General features: G+C 43.3%; 2 protein-coding genes across 3 annotated transcripts in view; both read left to right on the top strand.

Moving 5' to 3' along the window:
- Window positions 1–2,278, top strand: part of LOC125332729 (cell surface hyaluronidase-like) — a 43,928-nt gene extending 41,650 nt beyond the window's left edge. The window contains 2 exon segments of the mRNA XM_048317958.1: window positions 1,948–2,035; window positions 2,037–2,278. Of these exon segments, the coding sequence (XP_048173915.1) occupies window positions 1,948–2,035; window positions 2,037–2,151 (203 nt within the window). The 3' untranslated portion in view covers window positions 2,152–2,278.
- LOC125332481 (cell migration inducing hyaluronidase 1) overlaps window positions 1–26,952 on the top strand; it is a 106,321-nt gene that overhangs the window by 46,617 nt on the left and 32,752 nt on the right. The window contains exons 2-11 of one of the 2 annotated variants that reach the window (XM_048317378.1): window positions 9,464–9,571; window positions 12,342–12,494; window positions 13,166–13,304; window positions 14,089–14,325; window positions 14,705–14,884; window positions 18,903–18,973; window positions 19,728–19,823; window positions 20,455–20,576; window positions 22,744–22,885; window positions 23,709–23,900. In XM_048317378.1, coding sequence (XP_048173335.1) covers window positions 9,496–9,571; window positions 12,342–12,494; window positions 13,166–13,304; window positions 14,089–14,325; window positions 14,705–14,884; window positions 18,903–18,973; window positions 19,728–19,823; window positions 20,455–20,576; window positions 22,744–22,885; window positions 23,709–23,900 — 1,408 coding nt within the window. In that variant the 5' untranslated portion in view covers window positions 9,464–9,495. Of the gene's footprint in view, window positions 1–9,463; window positions 9,572–12,341; window positions 12,495–13,165; window positions 13,305–14,088; window positions 14,326–14,704; window positions 14,885–18,902; window positions 18,974–19,727; window positions 19,824–20,454; window positions 20,577–22,743; window positions 22,886–23,708; window positions 23,901–26,952 lie in introns of those variants that run through there. The other variant, XM_048317379.1, reaches the window with a different exon arrangement.

The raw sequence follows: 26,952 nt of genomic DNA, 5'->3' as shown, positions 1-26,952 counted from the left end.
AAATACTAGAGTTATTTCAGGATTTTGACCCCAGTTTGCCAGTGAGAAGTTGCATGCTGCAAACTTTTCATCCTAGAGGAAGCTTGTTTTTCCTAACAAAAAAAAAAAAAAAAAACCCAAGAAAAAAAAGAGAATCATTTGATAAAGATTCCATCTCTAAAGTTCCACTGCTTTGTGAGGAAAAACAATCATAGCCTGAAAAGTTGATGAAAAGGAAAACAGTCTGCAATGAAATAGGAACTGTTTATTTTTTTGGATAGCAGGACAGTGAAAGCAACAGTTTGGGAGAGTCCTTATTACAATTTTACCTGGTATTGCTGCAAGAAATCCATTGGTATCACTGGTCCAGAAAATCCATGCTGGATCCATGTTTCCTACTGGAAAGCTAGGGGCTATTGAGTCCAGGTTTGGATGAGTAATGTGAGTGATAAGGAAATCAAGAAAATATTCAGATTTCAGGCCCACAAGCAGAGATCAGATGGAAAATTGGCTGTATTTCCAGTTTCTTATTTTTGGGGGGGAAGGAGGGGGAGCAGGTTTCAGGGCATTGGGGACTTTTTGCCTACTGCTTTTCTGAAATTCATATCAATTTCGGGTTGAAGTTTCAAAGCTCATTGCTGTGACCATTCCAGGGGAGGACAACACAGTCTTTAGAGCAGAGGCAGTGATTCCATTTCTGTGCGTGTTTGATTCCCGAGAGGCTACTTCTTCTTTCATCCTTTGAAAAGCAAAAGTTTAAGGTTTTCTTTTCTGTTTTTGTCCTGAAACTTCATTGTTTCATTCTTTCATCAAAGCCTGAAATACTTTTGAAAGGAATTTTTTGATTAAAAAGGAATCTTTTTCTTTTTTTTTTGTTTGTTTTGCCAAACTTTGTTCCCTGAAACACCTGTACCATCCTCTTGGCTGTTTTGGGAGCTTGGCTCAGCCTCCTGCCCTGACTGCTCCAGGGGCACAAAAAGCAGCAGGCAGGGCCAGCACTCTCCTAGGGACACGCTGGCTGAGGGTCCTGTCCTCACCCTGCCACTTCGGTGGGATGCTGGAGACTGGCAGTGGCACTCAGCTGCTGCTGGCTGATCACAGGCTGCCCCTGTTTTGCTTTTCCTAAGGGCAAGGGTGCTCACCTGTGTGTCTGCCCTGATTTCCAGTCTGGGTAATTATGTTCTGCTCCATGAGCTTCCTCCTGCTGGTTCAGGTATTTGGATTATTTGACTTCACAGCTCCAGGACTGCTCCGTGCTGGGGGGGCTGCGTTTCAGGGCAGGCTGGAGAATTTCTGCCAAGCACACGCTGCTTCTGCCAGGGATAATGCAAAAAAACCCCAATCCTCTTGACCCCAGCGGGATCAGGATTTAGGGTCTTGTTTCCTGGTTTTGTAAAACCTTATTTAAATTAGAAGTGTTTACAGGAATAGTCTCGATCCAACCAGCTGCAAATAGCCTTGGGAGTCTTTGCAATGAAAAACATAATATAAACACAAGCCATTATTATTAAAATGGAAGAATATATAATGCCTTTGTACTTTGGGACAGCAGAGGACCAGAGCAGAGTTGACACGGGGGATAGTTTAGGCATAACAGGAAGAAACATATGTAAAGTAATAAAAGAAGGATTCAAAGTGTCTAACCATTTTCAGGTAGTCAAATATGAAAAAGTACCAGTCTTATTTAAAAATAGAGTAAAACAATGTTCCTGCTAACTGACATCTGGGTACCTGGCTTAGCTTGTTGAAATAACAGCAGGTCCGTGATGCAGCAAGTTTATGGCTTCAGCAAGGCTCATTCCCACTTCCATCACCCTGTCTCTCTCCTATATGTTCTGTTATTTTAATTCAGGGAAGAAAAGAAGAGCTAAGAAATGTCCATGATGTGCAGAGGGACCTGTGCTGTGCTGCTGGTAAGTGAACTACCACACCCAGAGGGTCACTTCTCTCCTTGTGTCTGTTTTTCAGGGAATTTTGCCATGCTTGGCTGTAAAGGACAAGCCAACCCATCCTGGATTAAAGTCCTTAATCATGCTAGTTACCAGAAAGCTGCTTCTCTTGAAGCTGAAAGAATATCAATATCCAGCTAATGCTGTTGAGCCACTAAAATTTGCATTTTCTCAGACCTGCTTGGAGCACATCCCTGCAAAGGCTGGGGCACCCCGGGGTTAGCACTGCTGGGGAGTGCCAGCCAGGCAGAGCCCAGCACCACCACCAAACCTGCTGTTCTTACGAGATTGTACCAAACTGATGGTGTTCACTTGTATATTTTATAACCAATAAATATATTCTCATCTTATCCTCTGTGGCAGAGCTTTATTTTTCAACCAGTGCCTTACAGAGTGGAACAGGAGCAGCCTGTGGGCTGCCCTACCCCAGGGGAAATGTTTCAGTATATCTGTGATTTGGCATTGAAGGTAAGTTTTAAAGGCAAGAGCTGTTCTCTGGTAACCGTGGGACTGCAAATGAAATTTGGCGTGGAAATTTAGCAATTCCAGGGAAATATGAACTTAAGCACAGGTAGGGAATTCTCCCTTCAGTCCTGTTTTTTATCCCTTAATGTCTGCTTTTTTAAAAAAAGTGTCCATCTGCTGTGGCATCTTAGGTGAACTCAGCAACATCTGTCAGTGTGCAGTGATCTGGTGACAGTGTCTTGTAATTGAACTGAGCACAGGGCACAACAAGGAGTTATAAATGTGTTTCTGTCTGAAGCTAATGACTAGTCAAATGGTGTTTGTCTAACTGATGTGAACATTTAATTAAAGACATACAGGAATAAAACCCAGGCTAAAGTACGTGCTGCTTAGGGTGAAGTTTTGTGTTCCTTTCAATGCTCATATCGACTTTCAGCTCCCTTTGAGGACTGAAATATTGTCAGTATTAGTGGCTAATTCTCTTTGCTTTATGTTTATGCTCCAGCTGTTTGAAGTAAAGACAAAAATAGAGCTTTGTATGCAAAGTGAGAAACAACTGGTGACCTCACTGCCTGCAGTTAAGCACAAAGTGACCCTGAACTGATGAAAAAGTCACTTTGGTTTGACATGATGTTACTTGGTGGCTACAGTGAAAGGACAGATGATTTCAGATTATCCCTGTCCTTGAACAACATGGGCTGTTCAAACAGGTGGGTGAAGGTTTTGTAACTAATGTCCCGTTGTTTCTTTGGAATTCTCAGAAATGGCCAAACAAGTTGCTACAGGGAAAGGTTAGTGTTTTGTTGGCCAGACTTTTGCTCCCTGGTGAGTGAGTTGCTCTGGCATCCACGCGCCAGCCAGCTGACATTGTGCCTCTGAGTGGGGACTGAACGCCTTGGATGGGACACTTCCTCCACCAGATGCATTCTGCCCATGGTCCTTGGATGTGGGGTGAGAGGACACCTGGAAGGTTTACAGGCAGAGAAGGAGACCGTGGCTCCATCCCCATACCAGGTGGGAGAGGTGTGAGTTGGGTTTGGCTGGGGAAGAGGTTCTGGCTTGCCAGAAAGTGTGAAGAAATCACTGATGCTGCTCAGTAAAGGTAAGGTAAATTGTGATGCACGGGACATCATGGGGATGAGAATTGGTACAACAGCCTGAGCAGCTGGAACTGACCCTCTAGGGAGATCCCTGAAGTCCTTATGAACTCCTATTGATACCTAATTGTTATGATTTCTGATGCTGTACAGGGGGAAAAAAGCAAGATGTTTTTGGCTCGTAGCATAAGCTCAACATTGGAACAAGTACTTACAGAGCAAGCTTTTAGCTTCTTTCAGACAATCTGTGACATGTCCAGACCCTGGGCCACAATAAAGCTTTGCAGAGCTCTAATCCCAGGCTGAGACTAAACAATTGGCAAGGGAAGAGCCTGGTGAAGGAAGGAGAGGAATGTGCCTAAACCTCTGAAAAAATCTCTATTCCTCCTCCTGCCCCAGAAGGAGAGCAAATGGCAAATGTCCTGGAGAGGAAGGTGTGGAGTTGTGGCGAGCCAGATGCAAACAGTGAAGTACCACAAAAGCAAAAATAAAAATATTTACATCCTGATGCAGTTATTTGGGTAGTTAAAAGCAGTGGTTTGAAGAGGATTCAGGATGCTGTGTTCCTCTTCAGCCACAGCACTCACTTTCCTTACCTTGGGAGGGAAAAGAGCCCTCAAACCAGGGATGGTCTGCAGAGGATACAGTTCCTCCAGGGACTGCTGGGACATTCAAGGGGATGTTTTCAAAGGCTGCTGCTAACTTGGCATGCACCAGGAGCCTGTGTGTGTGACGCTGTGGGGTAAGTGCTGCGTGGACGCTGTGTTTGAAGGAAGCTGCCCTATTCCTATTCCTCCTGGGGATTTCCTGAGGATATCCACCCGCATGCTGGAGTCCACAGGGACTGTGTGTGTCCTCGTGGACTTGCAGCTAATCCAGGTGTGTCCAGCACATCTCATGCATTCAGGGTGTACAGCCACTCTGGTCATCCCCAGAGCATTTCTGCAGTGGCTCTAGCATTCCCTGGAAGCACGAGCTTGGCTGGCAGCAGGCACAGCAGAGTCAGTGCACCCTGAGGCTCAGCAAATGGGGCTCAGCTTCCCACTACTTCATGCTGTGGAGGAGGGTTTAATCCAGTGAAATGCTGAGCACTTCGAAAGCATGTGAAACTGGGAGTCAGTCAGCCTCGGATGGGTGGAGTGATGGGAATTGCAAATGATTTTGTTTTAACGGAGCCAAAAATTGCTTCCTTTCCTCTTCAAGGTCTGTAAGCCTCTACAAAAAAAAAAAAAAAAAAAAAAAAGAAAAAAAAGAAAGAAAAAAGAAAAAGTAAATTCTGAAAAAAGTACAGCTTTAAAAAAGCTCTCTCCCCCCCCCTTTTATTTGTGTCTCAAAATAGTTTGCCAACATTACAACAAATTAGAAAACACCTTCATTTTCTTTAATTTATTCTTTGTAAAAATTTCCTCTAACTCCTGGTCCTCATTCAGAATCTATTTTTATGGACATCAGGAACCAAGGAACTTGTAGTGATGTTTATACAGAATATGTGAGCATAACCTTCTTGTTGGGAAAGTTATTAGATAAATTTATAAGAAACCAAGGCTGACTGGGAAAACAGTCAGAGTGTTGCTTTTGAATCCAGTATTGATTCATTGAGAATTAAAGTCTGTTCCTGAGTTTAATCCTCCTCTTCTTGCTAGTAAAAATGAGCAGCTGATGTGTGGGTGGCAAGCACAAGAAAAAGATGTGGAGCAGAGGCAGCTACGCTGCTGCCATGAGCTGGGACTGAACAGCATTTCCATTAGCAATCCCCAGAAATTCGTGTGTTTATTTTCTAAAGGCTTTAGCTGTGCCTGTGGCTGGGTGTGTGAAAACCCCCTCTGCACAGGAATGTCACTGTAGCAAAGGCTGGCATGTTCTCAGGTCAGAAAAGCAAATGTGCACCTCAAATCCATCTTCCCAGCTGGGGCTAAAATACTGAATTCCATGAGCAGGGTGAGGGGACTGGCTGCCATGCAATGTCAGCAAGAAGGGAGCAGAGGCGTTAATTTAACAGCTCCTCCCTCTCTCAGGATCAGCTTCCAAATCGATGTTGGCTTTCCTGCATATGCATGAGGAAACATGCAGCAAGGCTTCAGAGCTCGCTACCAAACTGCTGCAACCTCAGCATCAGCGGTGGCTGTGGGAGGGTCTGGGCTAGGTGCACCACAGCCCTGGCACTGACCCATTGGGGTCTCTGAGAGCATCTCCTTGGCAGAGGTGGGCCCCTGGGAACAGACATTCTACTCACAGGTCATCCCAAGCACCCGGGCAATTTAGTGTCTGCTGAGAGTTCACTCCCCATCAGGCTAAAAGGTGCCTCTTCCCTGTGAGCCTTCCCTGCTCTCTGGGGATGCTGCTGGATCCCCGCTTTGCTCCCATGCAGGTTGGTGGTCTCTTTCTCTGGGCAGTAGCAGCAACAGAAGCCACATGGTTTCTTGCCCCTGTTTGACATCTTTCTCAGGAGAGATCAGGTAGTTGCTGCTTTTTTCCAGTCCTTGCCTCATTTTTAACGGATTGTGAATGATCCTATTATGCCCTGCTTGACATACTGAAAGGAGCTGTCTCCAGCAGATGCTGAAGGTACATCCTCCAAAGAGAGTCAAGCCAGTCTTAAAAAGCACTTTTAAATACTCAATATTGGGAGTAACTTTTAAAAAATTTGTTGCCAGGTTTGGGGTGGTTGGCCCAGAGTTGTGCAAGGGGGTGAGTCAAGGTGTGTTTTTCTGTGTTTTTCTGGTAGCACCTCCCCGGAAAGCTCCTCTCTGACCTTTCAGATTCAGGGTGTCTGTGTGACCTCACCACGATGCCTGTGACAATCCAGCTTCCTCAGAGCATTTCTTCACTGTTTTGTTCTCAGAATTGTCTGCAGTGTGTTGCCTCCAGGATTAAAGCCGTGGGAAGGGCAGTGGTCAGGGATTCCTCTCTGCAGTCTGCTTTCTAGTTCAGCATCGCCGCTGACACCTGTGGTAGCAGCCAGCTGAGGACTAATGGTTTCCTGCATCTACTTTTAGCATTGTCTGCTGCTATTGTTCACTTTTTGGAAAGGTTCAGCAGCTGGGAATCATTTCAGAGAGTCTGCCTTGCCAGATCCGAGGATACGAGTCCCACTTGCCATTGCCAGGCAGGTTTTAATGGCTAGATATAAAAGCTTTTCTCGCCCAAGAGACAAGTCCCAGATGGTATTTGAGGAAGGCTGGAGATGATAGGCTTAGGCGGCCGCTTGCATGGCCCTTGTGCTCTCTGAGTGCCCGAATCTGCAGGGAGATTTGTTGACACTGGTGGTTACATCAGAGCTGGAGTCGGCCACGTGGCGCCCGTTCAAGGATGCAGCGTGCGGCTGTATCCCCACGCGGCTCCCAGCGCTGAGCCGAGGAAACGCTGCCTGGCAGGAGATAACTGCTCCTGAGCCCGCTCCAGCAGCACACAGGGACCAGGAGAGTCTCTTCCTCCTCTTATATTGAATGGTAAAATCAGGCATGCCACTGCTTACACCCAGTATTTGGGAAAGATGCTTAATTGAGAGGTTTTGAAGGAAAATTCCTGAGATTATCCTCCAAGCAGCATTTTTCCAGACCTATGTTAGTCAGAGCTGAATCAGAGGAGTCGGATCCTCTTGGCCCTCTTGGCTCCCAGCCTTTCCAACCCAAGTGCCAGTTAATACTAACACTCCAATGAACTCGGGCTCAAACACCCTACCTCAGTCACAAAATAAGCAGGATATTCTTTGGACTGTGGCAGATCAGACACTGCGAAAACATCGGAGCCCTGGCACACAGCTGATGCCTCTGAGAATGACATGTCTTCCCAGTGTCTGATTGCTTGTTTTGATCTCTGCTGATGAAGATGGATGGATGCAATCAGGGAAGCTGTCCCCGGTGAGTAAGTGGGGATATAAAACCAGAAGCCATTTTGCACCACCTGATGGTAAGTACTGTGCAGTTCTTGGCTCTAAAGAAAGCAAAGGCTGAGAAATTTCTTGATGTAGTTTCCTACCACTTTGCTGTCAGGTTTGTGTCAGAGGTAAGGTCATGAGCTGGACAGAACAGATGATCCTCTGGGCTTTTAATGGGCCAGAACAAAGACATTCCTTTGCTACCTACTCAGCAATAGGAGAGAAAATGCATGCCATCACTGCCAAGAAACAATTCCCTTCTCTTTATTCTTGTGAACTCTTATATCATCTGAATGTATTTCATGACCAAAACCTCACCAGCTGGAATCTGGCTTTATGCAGCACTAACACACGATTGTGCCCACGCTCTAAGATTTATCTGCAATGACCATCCTGTGGTACTACCTCTTGTTTAGTTCTTCCTCGATCGTTAAAGCAGAGCCTAATGACTGGGTCTGCAGATCAGGCTGTGTAATAATCACTAATAAATCCTGGCATTTTAATGATGACTGCTGTGCTTCGGGGGTACCTCTAATAATGTTTCTTTAAAAGAGCTCTGGCTTGTCCAAAGTTGATGGTTAATGCTGTTAAAATGTCAGACACGTGCAGCCTGGATCTGGCACAAATTCCATGGCGACGGCACTGCTCTCTGATAATGTATATCATTCAAAGTTATAGCGTTGCTAAGTGCATTCCTCTCTCCCACTGCTCTGTAACAGCATTTCAGCACCTGATAGACTCTACCAAGCCCTGAGTCTCTGCTCTTCCCAGAGCTCAGGGCTGTCAAATACACTGTACCAAAGCAAACAAACATTTCCCTGACAAAATATTTCCTGTAAAATCTGGTCCTAATGCTATTTTAAATGCAATCATTGGATTACATGTGTTTGGAACCTATCATTTTACTTTGAGCTGTATCGCTGTATCACCTTTATGAACAGTACAGATGTGTTTTGCATATATACACTGCAAAATGTGCTCCAGACTAAATCCTGGCTCCTTTCATTCTATTTTTCTTTTTTTTTTTTTTTTTTTAGCTTATATTAACAAGTGACATGAAAAATAACGTGTGTTTTTGCCCTAGAGAAATTGGGGCACCCTGGAATTCTTTTTCAATGCTTTTTGTTTTGTGTTGAACTAAGATGTGTGATCCATACATTTATCCTGTTTCATCAGTGGGATGTGACATGACAGCTACAAATAAATGTCTTTGATATTCCTCAGACACTGGCTTATATGATAAAACCTAAAGACACCAAGGACTACATGTGAATTTTAAACAGTGCCTTATGAATACAGAAGTGGGTGTCCTTGCCTCCCTGTGAATACACATGTCAATAAATTGCCATGAGCCCGGGGCAGAGCTGCAGAATCAATCACTGGAGACCAGAGAGAATCACATTAATTCTAACTTTGACTTTCATGACACTGCTTGTTTGTTTTTGCTGGGGGTTGGCTATGGAAGAAACAAAAACACCATTAGGTAGACTGGTTTCAAAAGCAGCTTTTGGCTTTGCGAGAAAATTCTGAGCTGGCACACTAAATAGACAATATTTTCTTAGATCTGAAATCTAAGAAACTGCATGCTTCAGGATGGAAGTGTGAGCATGGTTTATCTGGGGGTTACACAAAACACCATTGCCAAAAATGCGTGGGTATTTCGGGGGGAGAGAGGTGCCACCGAGAGGTTACTCCGTGAAAATTTGTCACTCTGCAAACGCCTTCTCTGTTGTGTTTCATTACTTTCTAGCACATGTGAATATGCAGCCCTAGAGAGCCCTGACACTGGATGTGTTTATGCCACATTCCTAAGGCGTTTTTGGTTACAGCTTGTGGCTGCTTGCTGAGTGTCTATTTGGATTCCCGAGTGGGTTTATCCTAAACCAAACAAAGGGTGAGGAGCTGCCCATGGCTCCTCGCTCTGTTCAGGCTGGTCCTGAATCAGTGCAAAGGTGTTTTCAGCCATCCAGCTGAATGGGAGTGGAAGTGGTCTGGCATAAAGCAGGATTTAACCTCTTTTCTTTTTTTTTGGTGCAGTGAATGAGCTGGAGAAAAAAAACAAATAGTGACATTTTCTTGATACTCTTTTTTCACAGCTATCCATACAGAGAATTGAAAATCCTGAAGAATGGCTCTACCTACCTCCAAGTACCTGGCTGGAAGTTTGGGGTTTTTTCTGTTTGTAGTCTCTTCAGTAAGCACAGGTAAGTTTTCTTGCCATGGTTTGTAATGCTATTTTTAATAGGTTTAAATTGACCAGCTTTTCACTCTTGTATAAAAAGAGTCAAGGATAGAGTGAAAAAACAGGAGAAAAGCAGTTTTCTGGTGTGCCAATATTCCCAGTCAGGGGCAGCTGGAGTGGCAAAGACTGAAATTTCTGAGCAGGTGAAAGTACCCTCAGCAATCCCTCAGACTCTGCCACATGCTCTTAAACCAAACACAAACCCAACAGACTGCCACAAAGAAATAGCAAAAGAAACCTCAGGTCCTAATAGCTGTGGCTGAGGGAGGTGAAGGCAAGCATTTTCCTGCATTCCTCAAGCCCAGATGTGGAGAGCAAAAAGCTCTGGGCTGGGACAGCCCTGTCCCTTGGGTTTTGTCTCTTCCAAGCAGCTCTCTTACTGAGCAGTTTTGGGAAGGGGGAAAGGGGAGCTTGATTTACATATTCTATATACAGCCAATTTGGAGGTTTGTATGTGTTTGAAACAAAGACACCATATGTCCTGCCCCAAACACTGCAGCTGCATGAAGCAACCTCTCATTGTCATGCTCAGGCCCCTTTGGTCAAGAAGCAAACATTCAGTTAATTCCTTGTGCTGGGTAGAATTTGCACTTTTATTTAAAAGATGACAATGAAAGTAATAATCAAGCTGTCAAGGTAACTGGACCAGCTGGCAGAAGATGCTCAGCCTGATGGTGTGATTGGCACAGCAGATGCTGGTGATGTGCAAAGCTCCCGGTACAAATTGGGTAATGAAATTGGGAATTTGGGTTCTCTGTTTTTGGTTTGTTGGTTTTTGCTGTTTGTCATCCCAAATACCAGTGTAAATTCCTCTTGATTTCCCCTTAGGCTTCACTGCCTGCCTCTCTGTTTCAAAATAATGAATTTGGGGGCACAAGTCATCTTTCAAGACTGCAGGAAGCTCCTTGCATACTAGCATATTCAAGTAAATGGAAACATGAACACAATTTTTATCCTGCCCAACTCATCTGGTTGCTAAATTATACCTTTACATTTGAATTGATTCTTTTGGTTTTATATCACTTCTAATCATGATAAAATTTTTGTATTATCCTTATTCTCAGGGAAATAACAGCTTTTTTTTTTTTTTTTTTTAAATTGTTGGAAGTGTGTATTGCAGTTATATTTGAACATCTATTTGCAATGCAAGCCCCATTCCCTGTCTGAAATATTTATCTTTTCTAGCTTTTATTAATTCTGTGTGTCTTCTGGTAGGAACCCAGAAACACCTCCTTATTTTTCTCAATTACTGTAAATTGGAGAAAGTGCCTCTGACATTACTAGTACAATTCCAGCTGGCACAGAGGTATCAAAATCAGGTCTTGGATGTTTTTTGTATCTGACTTGCTGGCTGGTAGATTATTGGCCCTCTGATTTACTTCATGTATGTGGGAAAAGCTTGCAGAGAGACAAGGTCTCTGCAGCCCACATGGAACATCCCTTGCTCACCTTGAAAACTGCTATTTATTGGGGCTCTTAAAGTCTGGAGACTTTAAGGCCATGGCTGGTCCAATTCTATTGTTTTCTTAAGACGTGAAGCTGGTGGAGGAATGTGAGAGGAAACTGAATGCAGATGGACGGATTTTGTTTCTGTTGCTGTGGAATTACAGATATCCTTCAAGTTCCACAGTGGCAGCACAAAACAACTGCCTGTCAACTGCACCAGCACCAGGAAATGTTTCCTTGCATGGATTCACATCATTGTCCTTTCCATTACCCGGAGGCATTAGTATCTGTGGGGCAAAACCCACCCAAGTTTACTACACCAAGGTCCAGAGACATAACCCTGCTGAGATCAAGGTGTTTATCCCATGCTCATTGCCACTGATTTGTGGATTCTGTAGTTTTCTCCATGATGTTTTTGTTTTAAGGGATAAAAATTGGAAAGCTGGTGAGAACTCCCAGCCCTTTCTGAAGGCAAAGGGCTCATTGTTCAAACTTCCACTGACCTCAGCTTCCTAGGATTAGAAAGGGTTCTACCCTCAGAAAATATGCATCACACGTGAGACTCTCACTCACAGTTTTGTTGATTAGAGTACAACATGAGGCTCACATATCAACTGAGGTTGTATCAGGAAAATATTTTATCTTAAATAAATAGTTGCAACATGAGACTCTTGGATGTGGTATGAGAGCTGTTCAGACTAACACGTCATGGCAGCCCATCATCAAATTTGTGTGTGGAAACTGGAGGTGTGTGATCTCAAAGTGAATTAATCCTTATTGCTTCTGCCTGGAAAAGCTCACAAAACCAGACACACTTTCTCTTCTTCTTTCTATCTCCAGTGAAAATATATAATGCAAAAGTATTTTAACATCTTTATATTAAACAAAGCGGGTATTTTGGGGGCATTTTTAAAGGTAGCAGTAGTTTTATCCTTTTATCCACACCTTCCCTGGGCTTTGTGTCTCGATGGTATGGACAGAGCTGAACACCACTGCAGGAAGGGCTCAGTTAAAGTCCCTTCTCTGTAGTTTTCTAGAAACTGCAATCCCCTTTGCATTGGGTTTTTCCATGCTTCCAGAAAACAGAAAACCAAACAGCTTAAGCTGTTGTTTGTTTTCTTTTGGTCGTGACCCACGTGTACTCTGCTGCACTGAGGTATTGCAGTGTTCCAGGGAGTCAGCCAAGAGGGGGGATGCTGAATGACACTGTAAAGGTGCCCAGGTGCAGAGCTTTCTGTCTCACACCGAACAAACGCTGATTGTCCTCACTCTCCATCTCTACCCAGCAGAAGCAGCTGTCACGTGTCCTGACAGAGATCCCGAGCTAGAAATCTGGAACCCAGGTCACAACAAAGAAAACCGCGTTGAAATCCGCAGTGGCAGGAAGCTGCTTCTCTCTTCTTCTGCCACTGTCCACTCTATCCACATCACTGATGGAGGTAAAATGTGTTGCTGGCAAGGCTGGGTGGCATCTCCACTCCACTGGGACTGTTTAAATCACTGTGGGTCATGCTGGGAGAGCTTCCTGCTTCTTACTGAGAAGTGGGTGGCTACTGGGCAAACACAGCTTTACCTCAGTTGGGGGCTGGGTGGCAGCTGAGGAGCTGAGGTTCTTCGACCATTGTAACCAGTCCATTTTCTGTCCTGTCTCGAGAATTTACACAAGTAGCTCAGTGTAATCATCAGTTCTACTTCTGCCATTTGCTTAAAAAATATTTTTTTTACTAAACCATTGGCCTGACAGCATCTTACTGCAGTAGTTGTGTTACCAGGGCCTCAGGACAGGGCAGATGCTTCTGTGCCCCTTTGTCTCCAGTGACAGGGCCATAGTGTTGCTGGCATGAATAGCTTTTATTCATCTTAACTCTGAATTTCTGTCTCAGTTTTGAATGGGTCCTCTTCCATGCAAATCTTAATTGCATTTTTCGAGAATTTGACTGAATAAAAACCAATGTTTTCAGGATTTGTATTGAGAGTTGTTTTGGGGGTGTATGAACAGAATTTTTCAAAAACTGAGATGAGAACCCAGCACTGGGTTTAGCACAATGACACCACAACCTCTGATGAGCTGCTGTGTGATAAAGCAAATGTCTTAACCTTCTCTGTTTAGGAAAACTGGTCATTAAAGACGATGTGCAGCCCATCATTCTGCGTACTAGACATATACTCATTGAAAATGATGGAGAGTTACACATTGGCAGCGAGCTGTGCCCTTACCAAGCCAATGTGGTTATCATCTTATATGGGCGGTACGTATGCACGATGAAATACTCCCTCAGAACCTTCTGGCATCTCTCTTCCACGTCAGGGAATGAAAGTGTTCCTTAAAATTACATGTTCTCAGGTACACTTACCATCAGCGCTCTGTGGAAAGTTCAGTAACTTTTTAAACAATTTAAATGGCCCACAGAAATTGATGCAGGGCTGGGGTTTTTTCTCTCCTACTGGGATATGAACACTGGGATGTTTGGGCATGCCAGAGAATCAGCATGTACCTTCCCACCGCTCAAGCTGATTTTCCAGAATGGGCTTAAAACCTGAGGAGCTCTTTTTGTCTGAAAGTTCTCCTCTCTAAACATCCTTTCTTTCTGTATGGAAGTGGTGAGCCAAAGGATAATATGTTTATGTCTTGCAGATGGGTACAGGATCTCTTAAAATTTCAAGGATGCTAAATTCATATTTAGCAACTGCTAGACCTCTTAGCTCTGGTTTAGGGTCTTGCCTGCCTCCAAGATTCAAAAATGCAGATGTGGCATTCAGTCTGGGCTCCAGGCCTCCTCTGGCCTGGATATAATGAATGTAGCATGTATAAGTTGTGTTCCAGATTGCTCTTGGTCTTCAGTAGCTGCTACTATTCTTTAAAATAACTTATTTTCTGTACAACACGGGAAACTCCTGATTCTTGGAGTGCCTGAAAGAATTGCACTGTGAATCATGAGACTTCTCTCCTCGGGTCACAGCAGCACAAGGAGAGAGGCTCCTTGACTCAGATACAAACCCAAACCTGGTCCCTTTCCTCCCTTCCTGCTTTAGAGCGGATGACGGCAGCCAGCCAAACCCTTACTTTGGACAGAAGTATCTTGGAGTGAGTAAAGGTGGCACCCTTGAGATCCACGGAAAGAAAAAGCTGTCCTGGACTTTCTTAAACAAGACTCTTCATCCTGGTGGCATGGAAGAAGGTGGATATTACTTTGAAAGGAGCTGGGGCCACCGAGGTGTCATTGTCCATGTTATTGACCCAAAGACGGGGGCAGTTGTCCATTCAGATCGGTGAGTGACCTTTTGAGTGTCTAGAGGTGAGGATCTTTGGGAACAGGTTGGGGACAGCATCTCAGCAAGCTCAAACCCACACCTTTTAGCATCTTGTTCAAATGGGTGTTCCTGCATGTCTGTACAATTCTTCCTAGACCAGCAATCTCCAACACCACAGAGTGAGCAGCGTTACTACCTTGCAGTCTGTCAGCTAGAGTTGAATCAATTTGGCTTAACACAACACCCTAACACACCTTGCTAGAGAAGTGCTTTTGCAACAGGGTGATATTACTGTGAACAGCACAAAAGAGTACTTTCTTTATAGTACTTGCTTTTCAGTTCATAAAGTTGTGGTGATCACTGCAGTAAATGTTTATGGGTGTTTTTATCATTTCAGGTTTGATACCTACAGAGCAAAAGAGGAAAGTATCCGCCTGGCTCAGTATTTGGGCACAGTTGCAAATGGCATGATCCTGTCAGTTGCAGTGAACGATGAAGGATCCAGAAACTTGGATGACTTGGCCAGGAAAGCAATGACCAGACTGGGCAGCAAGCATTTCCTCCACCTTGGGTTTAGGTATGTGCCAGTCCTGCCAGTTCTCCCAGCACAGAGGCTTTATTATGTTCCTGAGATGTCCAAATAGTTCCACTCTTTCAAAGTCACAAAGTTCTTTCACATGGGAAAAAAAAAATTTAAAAAAGAGGGAAACTTCTCAATGTGGAGTTTTAGCAGTTAATTAGATAGTTTCAGATGCACTCAGAGTCTATATTGGGTATTTTTATTAGCAGATTGAGGAATAGCATATGATTCACATTAAAAAAAAGATATTTTTCCAAGATATTGTTCCCACAGGTTGCTTATTCCAACTTATTTTCAAGCCATCCCCCCAAGATTTAAGAAGCATATTTATACACACAAAGAGGATTAGATGGGCTGAGCATTAAGGAGGGTACAATAATTGCTGTGTAGCCCTGGCTGCATCCATACAGACACACATACAGCACATTCCTCAGCCTGTCCAGTACAGGTCTGGGGACTTGTGCAGCACAGAAATTTAGCAAACATGGATTTATGGTGTGGACTGTAAATACTTCTGTGGCCAAAACAGTGTCTGTGTTGGCACACACACTGTTGAGAACACTTGCTATTTACCCAACTGTAGCCATTATATTTTTTGTGTTTATCTGAATTTATGTAGGCTTTTTTTTCTTATTTTGTAGGCTTTTTTTTTATGAGGCACTAAGAGGGTGTCTGCAGAACACACACACACACAATCTGCCTTACAGGGAGAAGTGATTCAACACAGCAGTCTGTGGAAAGAGACATGTGTCAGCTGGGCACACACAGATGGAGCAAGATCTGGGGTAGCTGATGAAGAGGCTGTGTCAAATGTTACAGGGACTCCTGTGCACCAGACAACACATTGCAAAGAATCAACAAGGGGGCAAGGAATGGTCTCCAAAACCAGGGTATCTCCATCAGTGCAATTCTTGCTCTCAAATCTAGACCTCATATTACAGCCCAGTGGCCTGCTGAGGTTTTTTTTTTTCCAAATGATGGCATTAGGGAAACAGAACATGATTTTTGAACATTATACTTTTTTTCCCCCGTTGTGCAACAAGAAGGAATTGATGGGTTTCGCATATGTTTATGAAAGTAAATGGCACTTGATTTTTTTAGGCTCCTGTGGTGTTTTAATGCAAGCTTCTCATCACTTTGCCATCAATGTTTATAATGGAAATACCACAGAAATTCATCCATGGAAGTGTGACTTTCAGAGTTGCTATTGTTTGCAGCCAGAAAGCTAATCCTTGCCATGCTGTTATCTGAAATACCACAAAACTGAATTCCATGAATTACAGAGACACGGATAAATAATGAGGTAGTAATTGGCCAACACTGTCTTCCACCAGCATACTGGTGTGTGGAAAAATATCTGGTGCATTATTTAAAATAACGTACTTTTAGGAGTGTTTTCAGAGTTTAAGTTCATCTGCTCTCAAAAACCACCTTGTCTGGATGGCAGCTGGGACCAGACTTAGAAAGGCAGTTTGATGGCACAGTGGAGCACAGGCAGCTTTAGGTGTATCCAAGCTTTTCCTCTTAAGCAAATTGAACTTCCACTTTGGTGTAACAAGACTTAGACCTAGTGGTTTACGTTTCAGACACAGCTATAACTATGAGAAAGGATGTATGCACTTGACAGGTGCTTTTTGAAATTTCTTTGGAGTATCTTAGAAAAAAATGTTCAGAATGAGAAAATTACACACGTTTTACCCTCTGTGGCCAAGGCAGGCTCTGGCTGAGGAGAGCAGATGGATTTTTCTTTCTAACACGCCTGTCACCACTCACAGCCCAGCACTGGGGTTTTCTGGCTGGTCCTGCTGAATCCTGGCTGTCAAACCTTCTCAGCTCCTGATGATGGCTGGGGCTGGCCATGGCCATCCCTGAGAGGATAAGAGTGTAAGCTCCAGGCTTAGGAAATTTCTATTTCACATTTTGTGAGGTGCCACTTGAGTCAGGCTATTCAGTCGTAGATTGTGTTGGTTTCTGGCTGGGGTGCTGGCAGGGGTTATATGGGCAGGGAACTCCTGTCCATCTCCAGGTGCTCCATATTCAGCCAGATTGTAAAGTTGTGCAACTCCCCCTTGCTGTAGCAGCACCAATGAGCAGTGCTGATTTATTCAGCAATGTTTCTGTGCTCCTGGAATTTCTTTTAATTGCCTATTTGCTGAGTCCAGAACATTAGGAATGAAAGGAAAATCTTGCATTCCTCCTCTATTGTTTTCCTTTTGAAAAGTGTGTTTACTCTTTCAGTGTGAGCCGTTTCTTTTTTTCCCTTTTACTAATAAATGAAGAGAAAGCCTTTTTGCACTTGATGACATAGTTGTTCTCTTTGGAATTCCGCACAAATACCTCCGGTTTGGCTCTGGACTTACTGGTCACATAATTTCATATAGCCCAAACAGATTGCATGTGCCCTTATGTGTCAGGGTTCAACTACTTTAAAGCTATTTTTAGTGGTAAAATAGCTGGGAGAAACAAGTATTTTAACACATGAAATGGGGCCAAACATTGAGTTGCAGAAGTGAATAACTCCTTATTCTTTAAATCAGTTTTTAATTATTTTTGAGGTATCATAATTCTTTGTCATTTGTTTCGAATTGGTTTACCAAAATAATAATAATAATAATAATAATAACAACAATAATAATAATAACAATAATAATAATAAATCTATCTAGACTGCTGAGTGACAAAGTGTCCTTCCTGCTCCCATCCCCCCTCTCTCCCTGGATGGAGATCACAGCCCGTCAGTGCCTTTGGCAATTGGCACGCAGGCAAATTTTCCAGCAGGAGCATCTGGCTCGCTGGCAGGCTCCTGAGGCAGTGGTGCTGGCAGCTTCCCCTGTGCCTGGCCAGTGCTGGGGCTGAGGACACACTGCTGGGACAGTGTCCCCTTGAGCAGCCGTGTCCTGTGGGGCCATGGCACGGCGTGGGCTGCACCAGTGCTCACCCAGAGCCTGCCCTGCTGCCCCCAGAGCAGCAAATCCCAGCAAACCCCAGCCCACAGCAGCTGTGATTTGGGTGTGTTTTAGTGGCTGTCAATGTCTGTATGTGTTTCCTTCTGGAGTCCCAGAGTGGTTTGGAACTTTGCTTACACCAATGTAAGGTGACCTGCAATACTCTTGATGCAATTGAAATGACCAGGTATTTATAACTATATAGAGACATGATCTAAACTCTGTGAGTGTTTGGTAATTCAGGACAGCCTCCCTCCCACCCTGAAAGCATATTTTTTATTCTCTTGGTCATTAAGGGCAGATATGGCTGAACTACTTCTACTTTGAAGATAAAAATCCCCCCTGATCCCTACTAATCACCTGATCACCTCCAAGGCTGGGAGGTACTTTAGTCCCTGTCTCCACTGATTTCTCATCCATGTGGTCGTTCTCCAGCGTGACTGATAGCTATTGAACCTACTTGATCAATAGCCATCAGATGGTAATGAACTGGCTTCTGACATGGGACCAGTTTTGAATAGATAATTCAGAGCCATAAACCTTTACCCTTGTTCAATGTTCAAAAGAAGGAAACTAGATATGAAGAGACTATCTAAGCATTTTTTATTGTCATTTCCTAGCCAGTCTATTAGAAATTCTCATGGGTCATTCCAAAGACTATTGTCATACACAAGGTTTCAGCAGGAGCGAAATTTATTTAAGCAGAAGTGGTTTCTTTTCATATTCTTCAGTGTATACACACAAGATTTATTTTCAGGCTCCCCAAGGAGTTGCCAGTGTCTCTTGGGTTTGTCATATACAAGTTTCTTTAAACACTCATTTTAAAAAGAAATACACTTGTTACAGGCATGTTTTAAGTGGGGATTTGTCTTCAAACTTCCTTCTCTTCTGATATATTTACTGAAGAAATAAAGAGTGTTAAGATAATTTTAATTTTAACTAAGCTGCCTGTGACACTAATCAGACTGTTTTGAATGTGGTGCCTCTGAGAAATTTAAGAACATTGGGCTATAAGAAATATGCCTCTCGTACTTGACATAACGTGATCATCTCTCATTTTCATTTTCCAGGCACCCATGGAGTTTTATTACCATTAAAGGAAATCCCTCCTCTTCTGTTGAGGACCACATAGAATATCAAGGTATTTAATGCACAAAATGCTGTCTTGACTTGATCTCTGAAAGGTACTGGACTTATAGCTGAGATTAATTTGGCCATTGGAGTTTTTACTTCCCACTGCATTGCATCGAAGCTATGAGCAATTTATGGTTTGACACATTTGATTGAATTGCTCTCTCTATGTATTGCTTCTTCCCACTAATGCCTCTGAAGTAGCTGAGTGGGGGATAGCTTAGGTTATCCAAACCTTTAGGTAAAAGGTGAGATCCTGCACCAGTGTAAATCCGTGTAACTTCACTGAGCTCAGACACTGCCTCTCTTGAGACACAAATCTGTGGAACAGACCCAGTTCACACCAGCTGAAAATTTAATCAGTGTATCCTGAATTAGTAGCCTCAAATCCTCCTGTGAAAGCATTTTCTTGCAAGCTGAACACTTTAGAGTCTCCATCTTCTGATGACATGAACAACATGGCTTGCTAAGACATTAAATAAAAATAGCAATATATGACAAAAAATTGTGGGCTTTATCCTCTCTGATCTTTGAAGATTTTTCTTCCTGATCATCCATGCAGTTACAAAAGTGTCTGAAGCCTCATTGCAAGATCAGTAAATTTTTGTGGAAGTTGTGCTGGGCTAATTTTGAATAATACAGTCAAAATATGCAAATAAGCTCACAGACCATTACATTTTCAGTTCTTACTCTTATCAATTGCATTCAATGATCTTGCCAGTTGATTTCAATGAGTTTACCAAAGTTTGGGTTTTTTTTAACAGGTCACAAAGGGTCAGCTGTGGCCAAAGTATTCAAACTATTCAAAGCTGAGAATGGAGAACATTTTAATGTCTCTTCAACGAGCGAGTGGGTTCAAGGTAAGAGGTCTGTGGGCTATGGCACTTGGTGGTAGACAGCTGGCAAATAGGGTGAATCATCCCTTTTACTGCAATCCTTTCCATTTGGGAAGAGTGGACTTGCTAGCTGCTAATTATGTCGTCACTAACCCAATTAATGAACGTTCACAGATTCTTTCCCCAGTTGTCTCCAGGACCCTCTGAATAACTGGGATCCTTTTTCCTTTTTCATACCACTGGGTATGAAATTCCATCTCCTGCGGTCTCAGAGCTCACACACAACCTCTTACTTCTTTTCCCTGCACAGTCATCATGTCCATGTTTCAGACAACGCACAGTAACTGGTGTAACTTGATCTGAGGATCAGAGAAGGCAGCTAAGGCGGCCACAGATCCAAAATCCCTGTCTATTAATAATGCTTACAGTGCACATGCCAATTATGTAGCTTTTAATAACTCTGCTCTCCCTTGGCTGGTTGCACTTCACAGCATCATTAAAAGTGGCTGACAGACTGGCAGGAAGAGGCAGGAATCAGATCATCAGTGAAGGAACTTGTGAATGATATCTGAGATCATATTATGCTTCATGCATTTTTGCTGCACTCATTAAGCTTGACTTTCAAATGACTATTCTTGTTTGCACTTGTCTCCAGATGTAGAATGGACAGAGTGGTTTGAGAAGCCTGACAAAGCGAGATCTAAGGACATGGAGAAGCTGTCTGACTTCAAAGCTGCTCATCCTGATAAAATCTGCAGGCAGCCCATTGACATCCAGGTAGGCAGGTTTACCACTCACCTTAGAGGGGCAAGTCTTCTTTGGACTGACACTGAACCCCCCAAATAATTGTGCTTGTCAGTAATTTTTGTTTCTAAATAAAATACACCAATTATTCTACCACTCTAATACATAACCAACAAGATCTTGTGTACAGCTTCGTGTTGTTCTGAGACAAATTTGATAGAATTGAGCTCCTTTCAGTAAATTCTGGCTCCTGGCATGAAAAGGTGTACAGATGGGGTCATTGGACAGCACAGATGCTATCATGAAATATGTGGTTCCCTGCTGGAAGATTAAAAGGAGCAAGCACATGAAAATTTCAAAGGTTTTAAATGGTCCTGGAATGGACCCTACCTAAAAAATTAATCACAAAATGTAATGAGATAGTACAACTACCAGCTGTAGCAGGTTGTCAAAAATATTGGTGAGCTTTCAGCCATTTCTTGGAGTCAATTGTTTTATTTCTGTGAAAGAATTCTGAATTCTTGAATTCTATTTGGAGCTAAGCATTATATTTATGCCATCAGGCCAGCATGCTGAGGAGCAGTCAGATACCTTTTCACTGCAAAAACCTTTTCAGGACAAAAAGTCCCCAGCAAGAAACAAGGGTATTTTTTTTTTTTGTATACGTTCACCGTATATATGTCTACCCGGGAAAAATACTACAGCAGAAGCATTGCCTAGAAAAAGACTATAAAATCCTTCACATTTGTGTGAGGCTGAGCCTAAGGTTCCTGCATGCTCTGAGCCAGTGGAGTTGTTCTTATTCACAAGAATGTGGCTATTGAAGTAAACGGGAATGCTGACAGTATGAGTGAAAGTTTCCAGGGCTAGATGTTGTAAAGAATCTCTCTTGAACAGAAAGGAAAAAACTGCCCTATAATTTTCTGCCAGGTCTTACCAAATCCACATTCATTTCTGCTTCCATATACGTGTATTAGAAGTGACAACTGTGTTCAAAACAGGGGTCAGATGTTTGTTATGATACATCCCCTTCTAGAATGCGTGTTAAAAGAGAAAGAAGGAAGATATTCTTCTGTCCTAGAAACAAGGCTTTTTTTCCTCTTCTGCAAAATAAGTTACTTTTGGGTCTTTTTTCCCATGTATATTAAAAGCAAGACATTTTTCAGTTTATCCTGCAGATCTTAGGGCAAATCCTCAGGTAGTGTAATCTGGTGCTGCTCACTGCTTTCATAAAGCTACACTGATTTACAGCAGCTGGCCTGCCCCAGCTCTGGTACATGGGAGAAAATTGAAGATCTGATGATAATAACAGAAGCACAGCACAGCCAGGGGCACATTCCTCCAGCTGACGGTGCTAATCCCACACACGGCAGCGGGATGGATGCATTAATAAGGGAAGTCTGCACGAGTGAATCAGGATCAGACCCCTCATTGAAAGATGGTTTTTCTCCTGGTGCCTTGCCAAAATGCCCACGGTATTTGGATTGCCCAATGCCATGCACCACATTTTTGTGAAAGGGTCGAGAGAAATGCAAGCTATAGAGACAGAATGTGAAATTTGACATGACCCTGAGATGTTGCCCCAGCAGGAACACCAGAGAGGTTACATATCTCACTGCTTCTTGGCATGATACAGCCTTTTTTTCTCAAGGCAGCTCTACAGGCTGGTACTTGCCTGTGAGAAAAGGCCATTTCTTGTTTCTTTTGGAACAGACAGCAGTGTTGCAGCAGCCTCGGGGGTTTTTTTGAGAGACTTATCCACGTAATGGAGAAATAAAACCCCCACCCCCTTCCTTCTGCAAGGTTCAGACAGAGCCTAGCCACAAGCAATGGAATGAGTACAGTGCAGAAGCCATGAGTTCATCTGGGTGCAAGCATCCGTGTTCAGTGTTTCCATCTGCCCTCAAACCAGTGGCAAGAGAAAATCTAGGGCACTGAGGCAGATGTCTGTGAAGCTCACAAACTCCTCCCAAAACAGCCCACAGTAGAGACACAGGAGAAAGGCTTGCACCTAAGCAGTAGCTGCGTGTGAGCACCAGCTGGGAATGCCGGCTGGAGAGCACAGTCACGGGGGTTCATCATGCAGAGGTTGTGCCATCACCCAAAACAAAGCAAAGGCCTCTTCTGATGGCACAGACGTTTTGGTGAAAGCCCTTCACCTCACAGCAACACCTGCGTTGTATTTCCGCCCTCATTCCAGGCAATGACGCTGGATGGAGTGAATTTAACCACGGAGGTTTTCTACAAGAGCGGCCACGATTACCAATTTCTGTGCCACGGCAAGGACCAGACAGGCGAGGGCTGCCGCAACTACAGAGTGAGGTTCCTGTGTGGCAAATCTGGTATGTGCCCCATCTTTGAAAGCCAGAACAGAGAGCAGCAGAAATCCTCCCATGACTGGCTCTTTCTTGGTGTCAGAACAACTTCAGTAATTTCTCCAAGCTAAAGCTTTGGCTGGGCTATGGATGCAAACTCAGATAGAACGGCTGAAGATTGATCTCAGGAAAAATTCCTGAGCACCAGCAGAAGAAGCAGGGTGGTTTTTCAAACACCCAGTAAGGCTGTGGGAAATATTTGGCAAGTTCTTTCCTGTAAATTCCTTGTCTTCTGCAAAAACATTTTGGAATGACATAGGATTAGTCAATCAGGACGTGTGAAGGCAACAGGGTTTGAAACTAATACTTCATTTTGCAGTTGTTAATTCCAACACCTCTGCCCCTAACCTGCTCATTAGACAGGTCATTAAGATTTCTGGTGCTGGCAGGAAAAGAAGGGTGAAAGACTGTTGTTTTGCTGGAAAAAACAGTCATTAAATTAAAGACCACTAGGCTGCTGTAAACAACAGCATCCAGCGTCCACAAGGGCTGCTGCTAAGTGGGTGTGGCGAGAATGAGCCATTAAGAGCTACGTTTAAATTTATCCTGGGGCTAGTGGAAAATCCACCTGCCTGCAGCTAAAGGAAAACACTTTCCTGTTTTCTTGCTTGCCAAGCCGAAGCCAGTAAAAAACATGCTGGGAAGAGTTAACTTTTTTTTCTTTTTAGCATGAGAAAATCGTAATTTTTGGTGGCTCTCCAAGGCGGGGGTGGGGGGAAGAAAAGAGAAGGAGCAAGCTTTTTCTGATAAGATTGACTGAATTCTCCACCCTTGCATTTTGGCTTTTCAGTGAAACCAAAGCTCACAGTAACCATTGACACCAATGTGAACAGCACGATCCTGAATCTGGTGGATGATGTGAGCTCATGGAAGCCTGGAGACAGGCTGGTGGTGGCGAGCACTGACTACTCCATGTACCAGGCAGAGGAGTTCCAAATGCTGCCATGCAGAACCTGCAGACCCACCCAGGTCAAGGTAGCAGGTGAGGTGCTACATCTTATCACTCCAACGTTGCAGTTCACAAATTCTGTCAATTTGCACTGAGGTGATTCCAAAAAGAATTGAAAAATGTTGAAAGACTCCTGAATTTGATGGCTGGTTGTTAGATGCTTTTGGGATACAGAACTTTTGTGTTTGAAAACCATCTAGCTTGATTTTGGTTCCTTCCTGCCTTCCCTTTTCATACCTGACTCCATTTTTGTCCCCAAGCATGCTATTGAGTGGGTGTATTTACTTGAGAGGAACAGATGCAGGTTATGCATTTGAAATTTTCAAAACCCCTACCTAGAAAGCAGATGAGCACAGCTGATGTGAAGAGCGAGCTGGGGCAGGAGCAGACTGTGAGAGACTGTAAAGCTGTGAAGTAATGTCCAGCTGGCTGCTTTCCTCAGTTTTAGTTAACAAGAACTGTAATCTTACATTTTAGAAATACTGTTTTTTACTACTGAAGCTACTGTTGCCCGTTTACTGTGTCTCCAGAGGGCATTGCTTAGAGGTGATGTTAACCAAACATTTCTGGTGGCCAGTGAGCTGTCCTGAGCCTCTGCACTGGGGAGATGGAGTGGCAGGGTGTTGCCACAGTGAGTTTGAGAAGGAGGAATGAGAGCCTTTGCAGAGCCCCAGCATTTTTCTCTTGTGGGTGACCAGCTCAAATGCAAAACAAATTGCTTTTGATTAATAGATTTTGTAGTCCAATGATTGTAGAGTGGCCCCTGGACACCGAGTCCAATTAAGTAGCATAACGGTGATGAAGCACAGACTATTACCAGCATGAGCATAAAACTGAAATCCAGAGTGGGAGATTTAATCTTCCCTTGAGTCTGTGAAGTCGTCTTTCCCTTCTAGAACCTTGTTTTGGCACACTGATAAGCAGAGCATGGAAATAGCACATGAACTGCCCCTTACCTGAATAGATGAGGATTTTTTTGTTTCTGTAATTTACAAAAGCAAACATTGTTTTACAGTGTAGAAGTCTGTAGAAGCTGAAACTGTATTTCAGTGGCAGCATCTGCCTGGTGGTAAATCATGCATGTGACATTATCTTTGCTTCCACCCTGGCTGTTGCTCTAGGCAGAGGTTTTGTCTGTATTTACAGTAAGTTCTTTCTGAGAAACCATGAGGGCACTTGGAACCTCCAATGCACCAGGGAGTTCTCTCGGTTCTCTGAAATGAGCCACTTCAACATTATCTCTGATGCAACTTTTTCTGGAAGGTACCAATATACTTCCTTTGGCAGCTGCCTCCCCACAGAGCTGCAGCCATTCCTTGTTGGAGGTGTGCATCAGGCCAAAAAAAATGTTATTCACAGTTTGAACGTGTCATAGTCTTATGACTTCAAATGTCTAGTGCTTTCAAAGAAGACACATTTCCAAGCTGAATATTTTTCTTGAGCAACTTTTGAGCTGTTGGACTCAGACTGGTATGATACAAGTCACATCCTGAAGATGGTCTTGGAAGACTTCCAGTAAAAATAAAGATGGAGTAGGAATTTGGGCTTCCCATAATCGAATGGATCTGTGGAATTCATGTAGTTGCATTCACTTTCTGCAACAATGACAGCTAGGTTAGTTTAAGGAAACAAATAATGGGTTAAAAGCAATAAAAAAATTCATGTGAATTTCAAGTAAAGAAGCAGTGGAAACACTTGTTAAAGTAATTGTGCTCCTGGTCTCTGATTGCTGTTTAGGAGAATTAGGACATTCCTTTTATTACCACAAATGACATGAACACCAGGGCCAAAGTGTCTCCTTTCTTATATCCAGGCAACTCTATTGACGTCAATGGGATTTCACTGATTATATAAATCAAGAAAAACTTTAGTCCAGTTATAAAAATCACGTCCAACTTTCTTGTAACAAAACCACATTTGCACTAGAAAATAAAATAATCTGCCTGAATCTAAGTTCAGTCTAGATGAAATGAAACCTGGGCAAGGCTGAGATGTCCCCAGTCTTTAGGAGCCAGGAGGTCCCTGAGCTGCTCTGTGCCTGGCCATGGCATAACTTCATCCACTGCCCTGTGCCATGACATGTAATTAGCCAGAATAAGGATCATTAATGGCCCCTGGTCTTAGCACAGGTGAGCAGCCCTGGCACAGCCTGGCCTTGTGTGCCTGGCCCAGGCTTGTAATTGGGTGCAGAAGAACATTCATCATAAATGTCTGCCTGCCTTTTGCTATGGAGATAGGTGAGATTGCTTTGCTCCTTCTGAGAAAAGCCTTCTACACATACATTTATATACAGGGTCTCAGAGGGATGTCATTTGTAATAAGTGAAAAGGCTTAATTTTCCTAAGAGGTTTAGTTTAGCAGCTGGGAACTCCAAAAGTTTGCCCTTTGAAAGACAAATGATAAAACCATTCCTACCCATGATGATTTATTTCCCTTTTAATCTTTATTTTTTTTCCTTTCTATTTATTTTTAAAAAGAAGCCTAAATGTCAGATCTGAACTACTTAAGAGTCTCTTTGTTATAAAAAAGGCAGAAAACCTCTGCTTTGTGGACAGCCAGTTTGGCGTGGCAGCAACTTGGCATACCAAGGTTTAATATAATTTATGCTCTCATAGTTTAATAGTATTTTAATAGATATGGTTTAGCATATTGTGCCAAATAAGTCAAACTCATTAGTTAGCTCATGTCCTATTTATATTTGATACTTCCTGCTGAAACTCATACTTTCTTTACTTGCTAGAAATGGGTTGATTAGAGCTTTTCAAAAGAACTTAATGAAGTTAATACTCAATTGCCATCAGGTTTTAGGAGGATTTAGTTATTTAACTATGGAATGGACATCTGCAAATCTCAGTGTAGAAAGTGAGGGAGGACACAGGCTCTGATCTTTTGCACTCCTTTACTGCACTAATGTAAAAACTGTGGCTCCCATGGGTAAGTGTGGTTTGCATGAGGACCCAGATCTGCAGGTCCTGCTCCAGTCAAATGGTCACTCACTTAAATGGAACTTTTCCCCCCACTTGCTTTCTTTGTTTAGCTCTTTTTCTTGCTTGTCATTTTTGTGCCTAGATTATTTTCACTGTGG

This window comes from Corvus hawaiiensis, chromosome 13 (genome assembly GCF_020740725.1).
Source record: "Corvus hawaiiensis isolate bCorHaw1 chromosome 13, bCorHaw1.pri.cur, whole genome shotgun sequence".
NCBI classification, from domain to species: Eukaryota; Metazoa; Chordata; class Aves; order Passeriformes; family Corvidae; genus Corvus; species Corvus hawaiiensis.
Note: the sequence above shows the minus strand (reverse complement) of the source record. Positions and strands in the feature narration are given on the sequence as shown.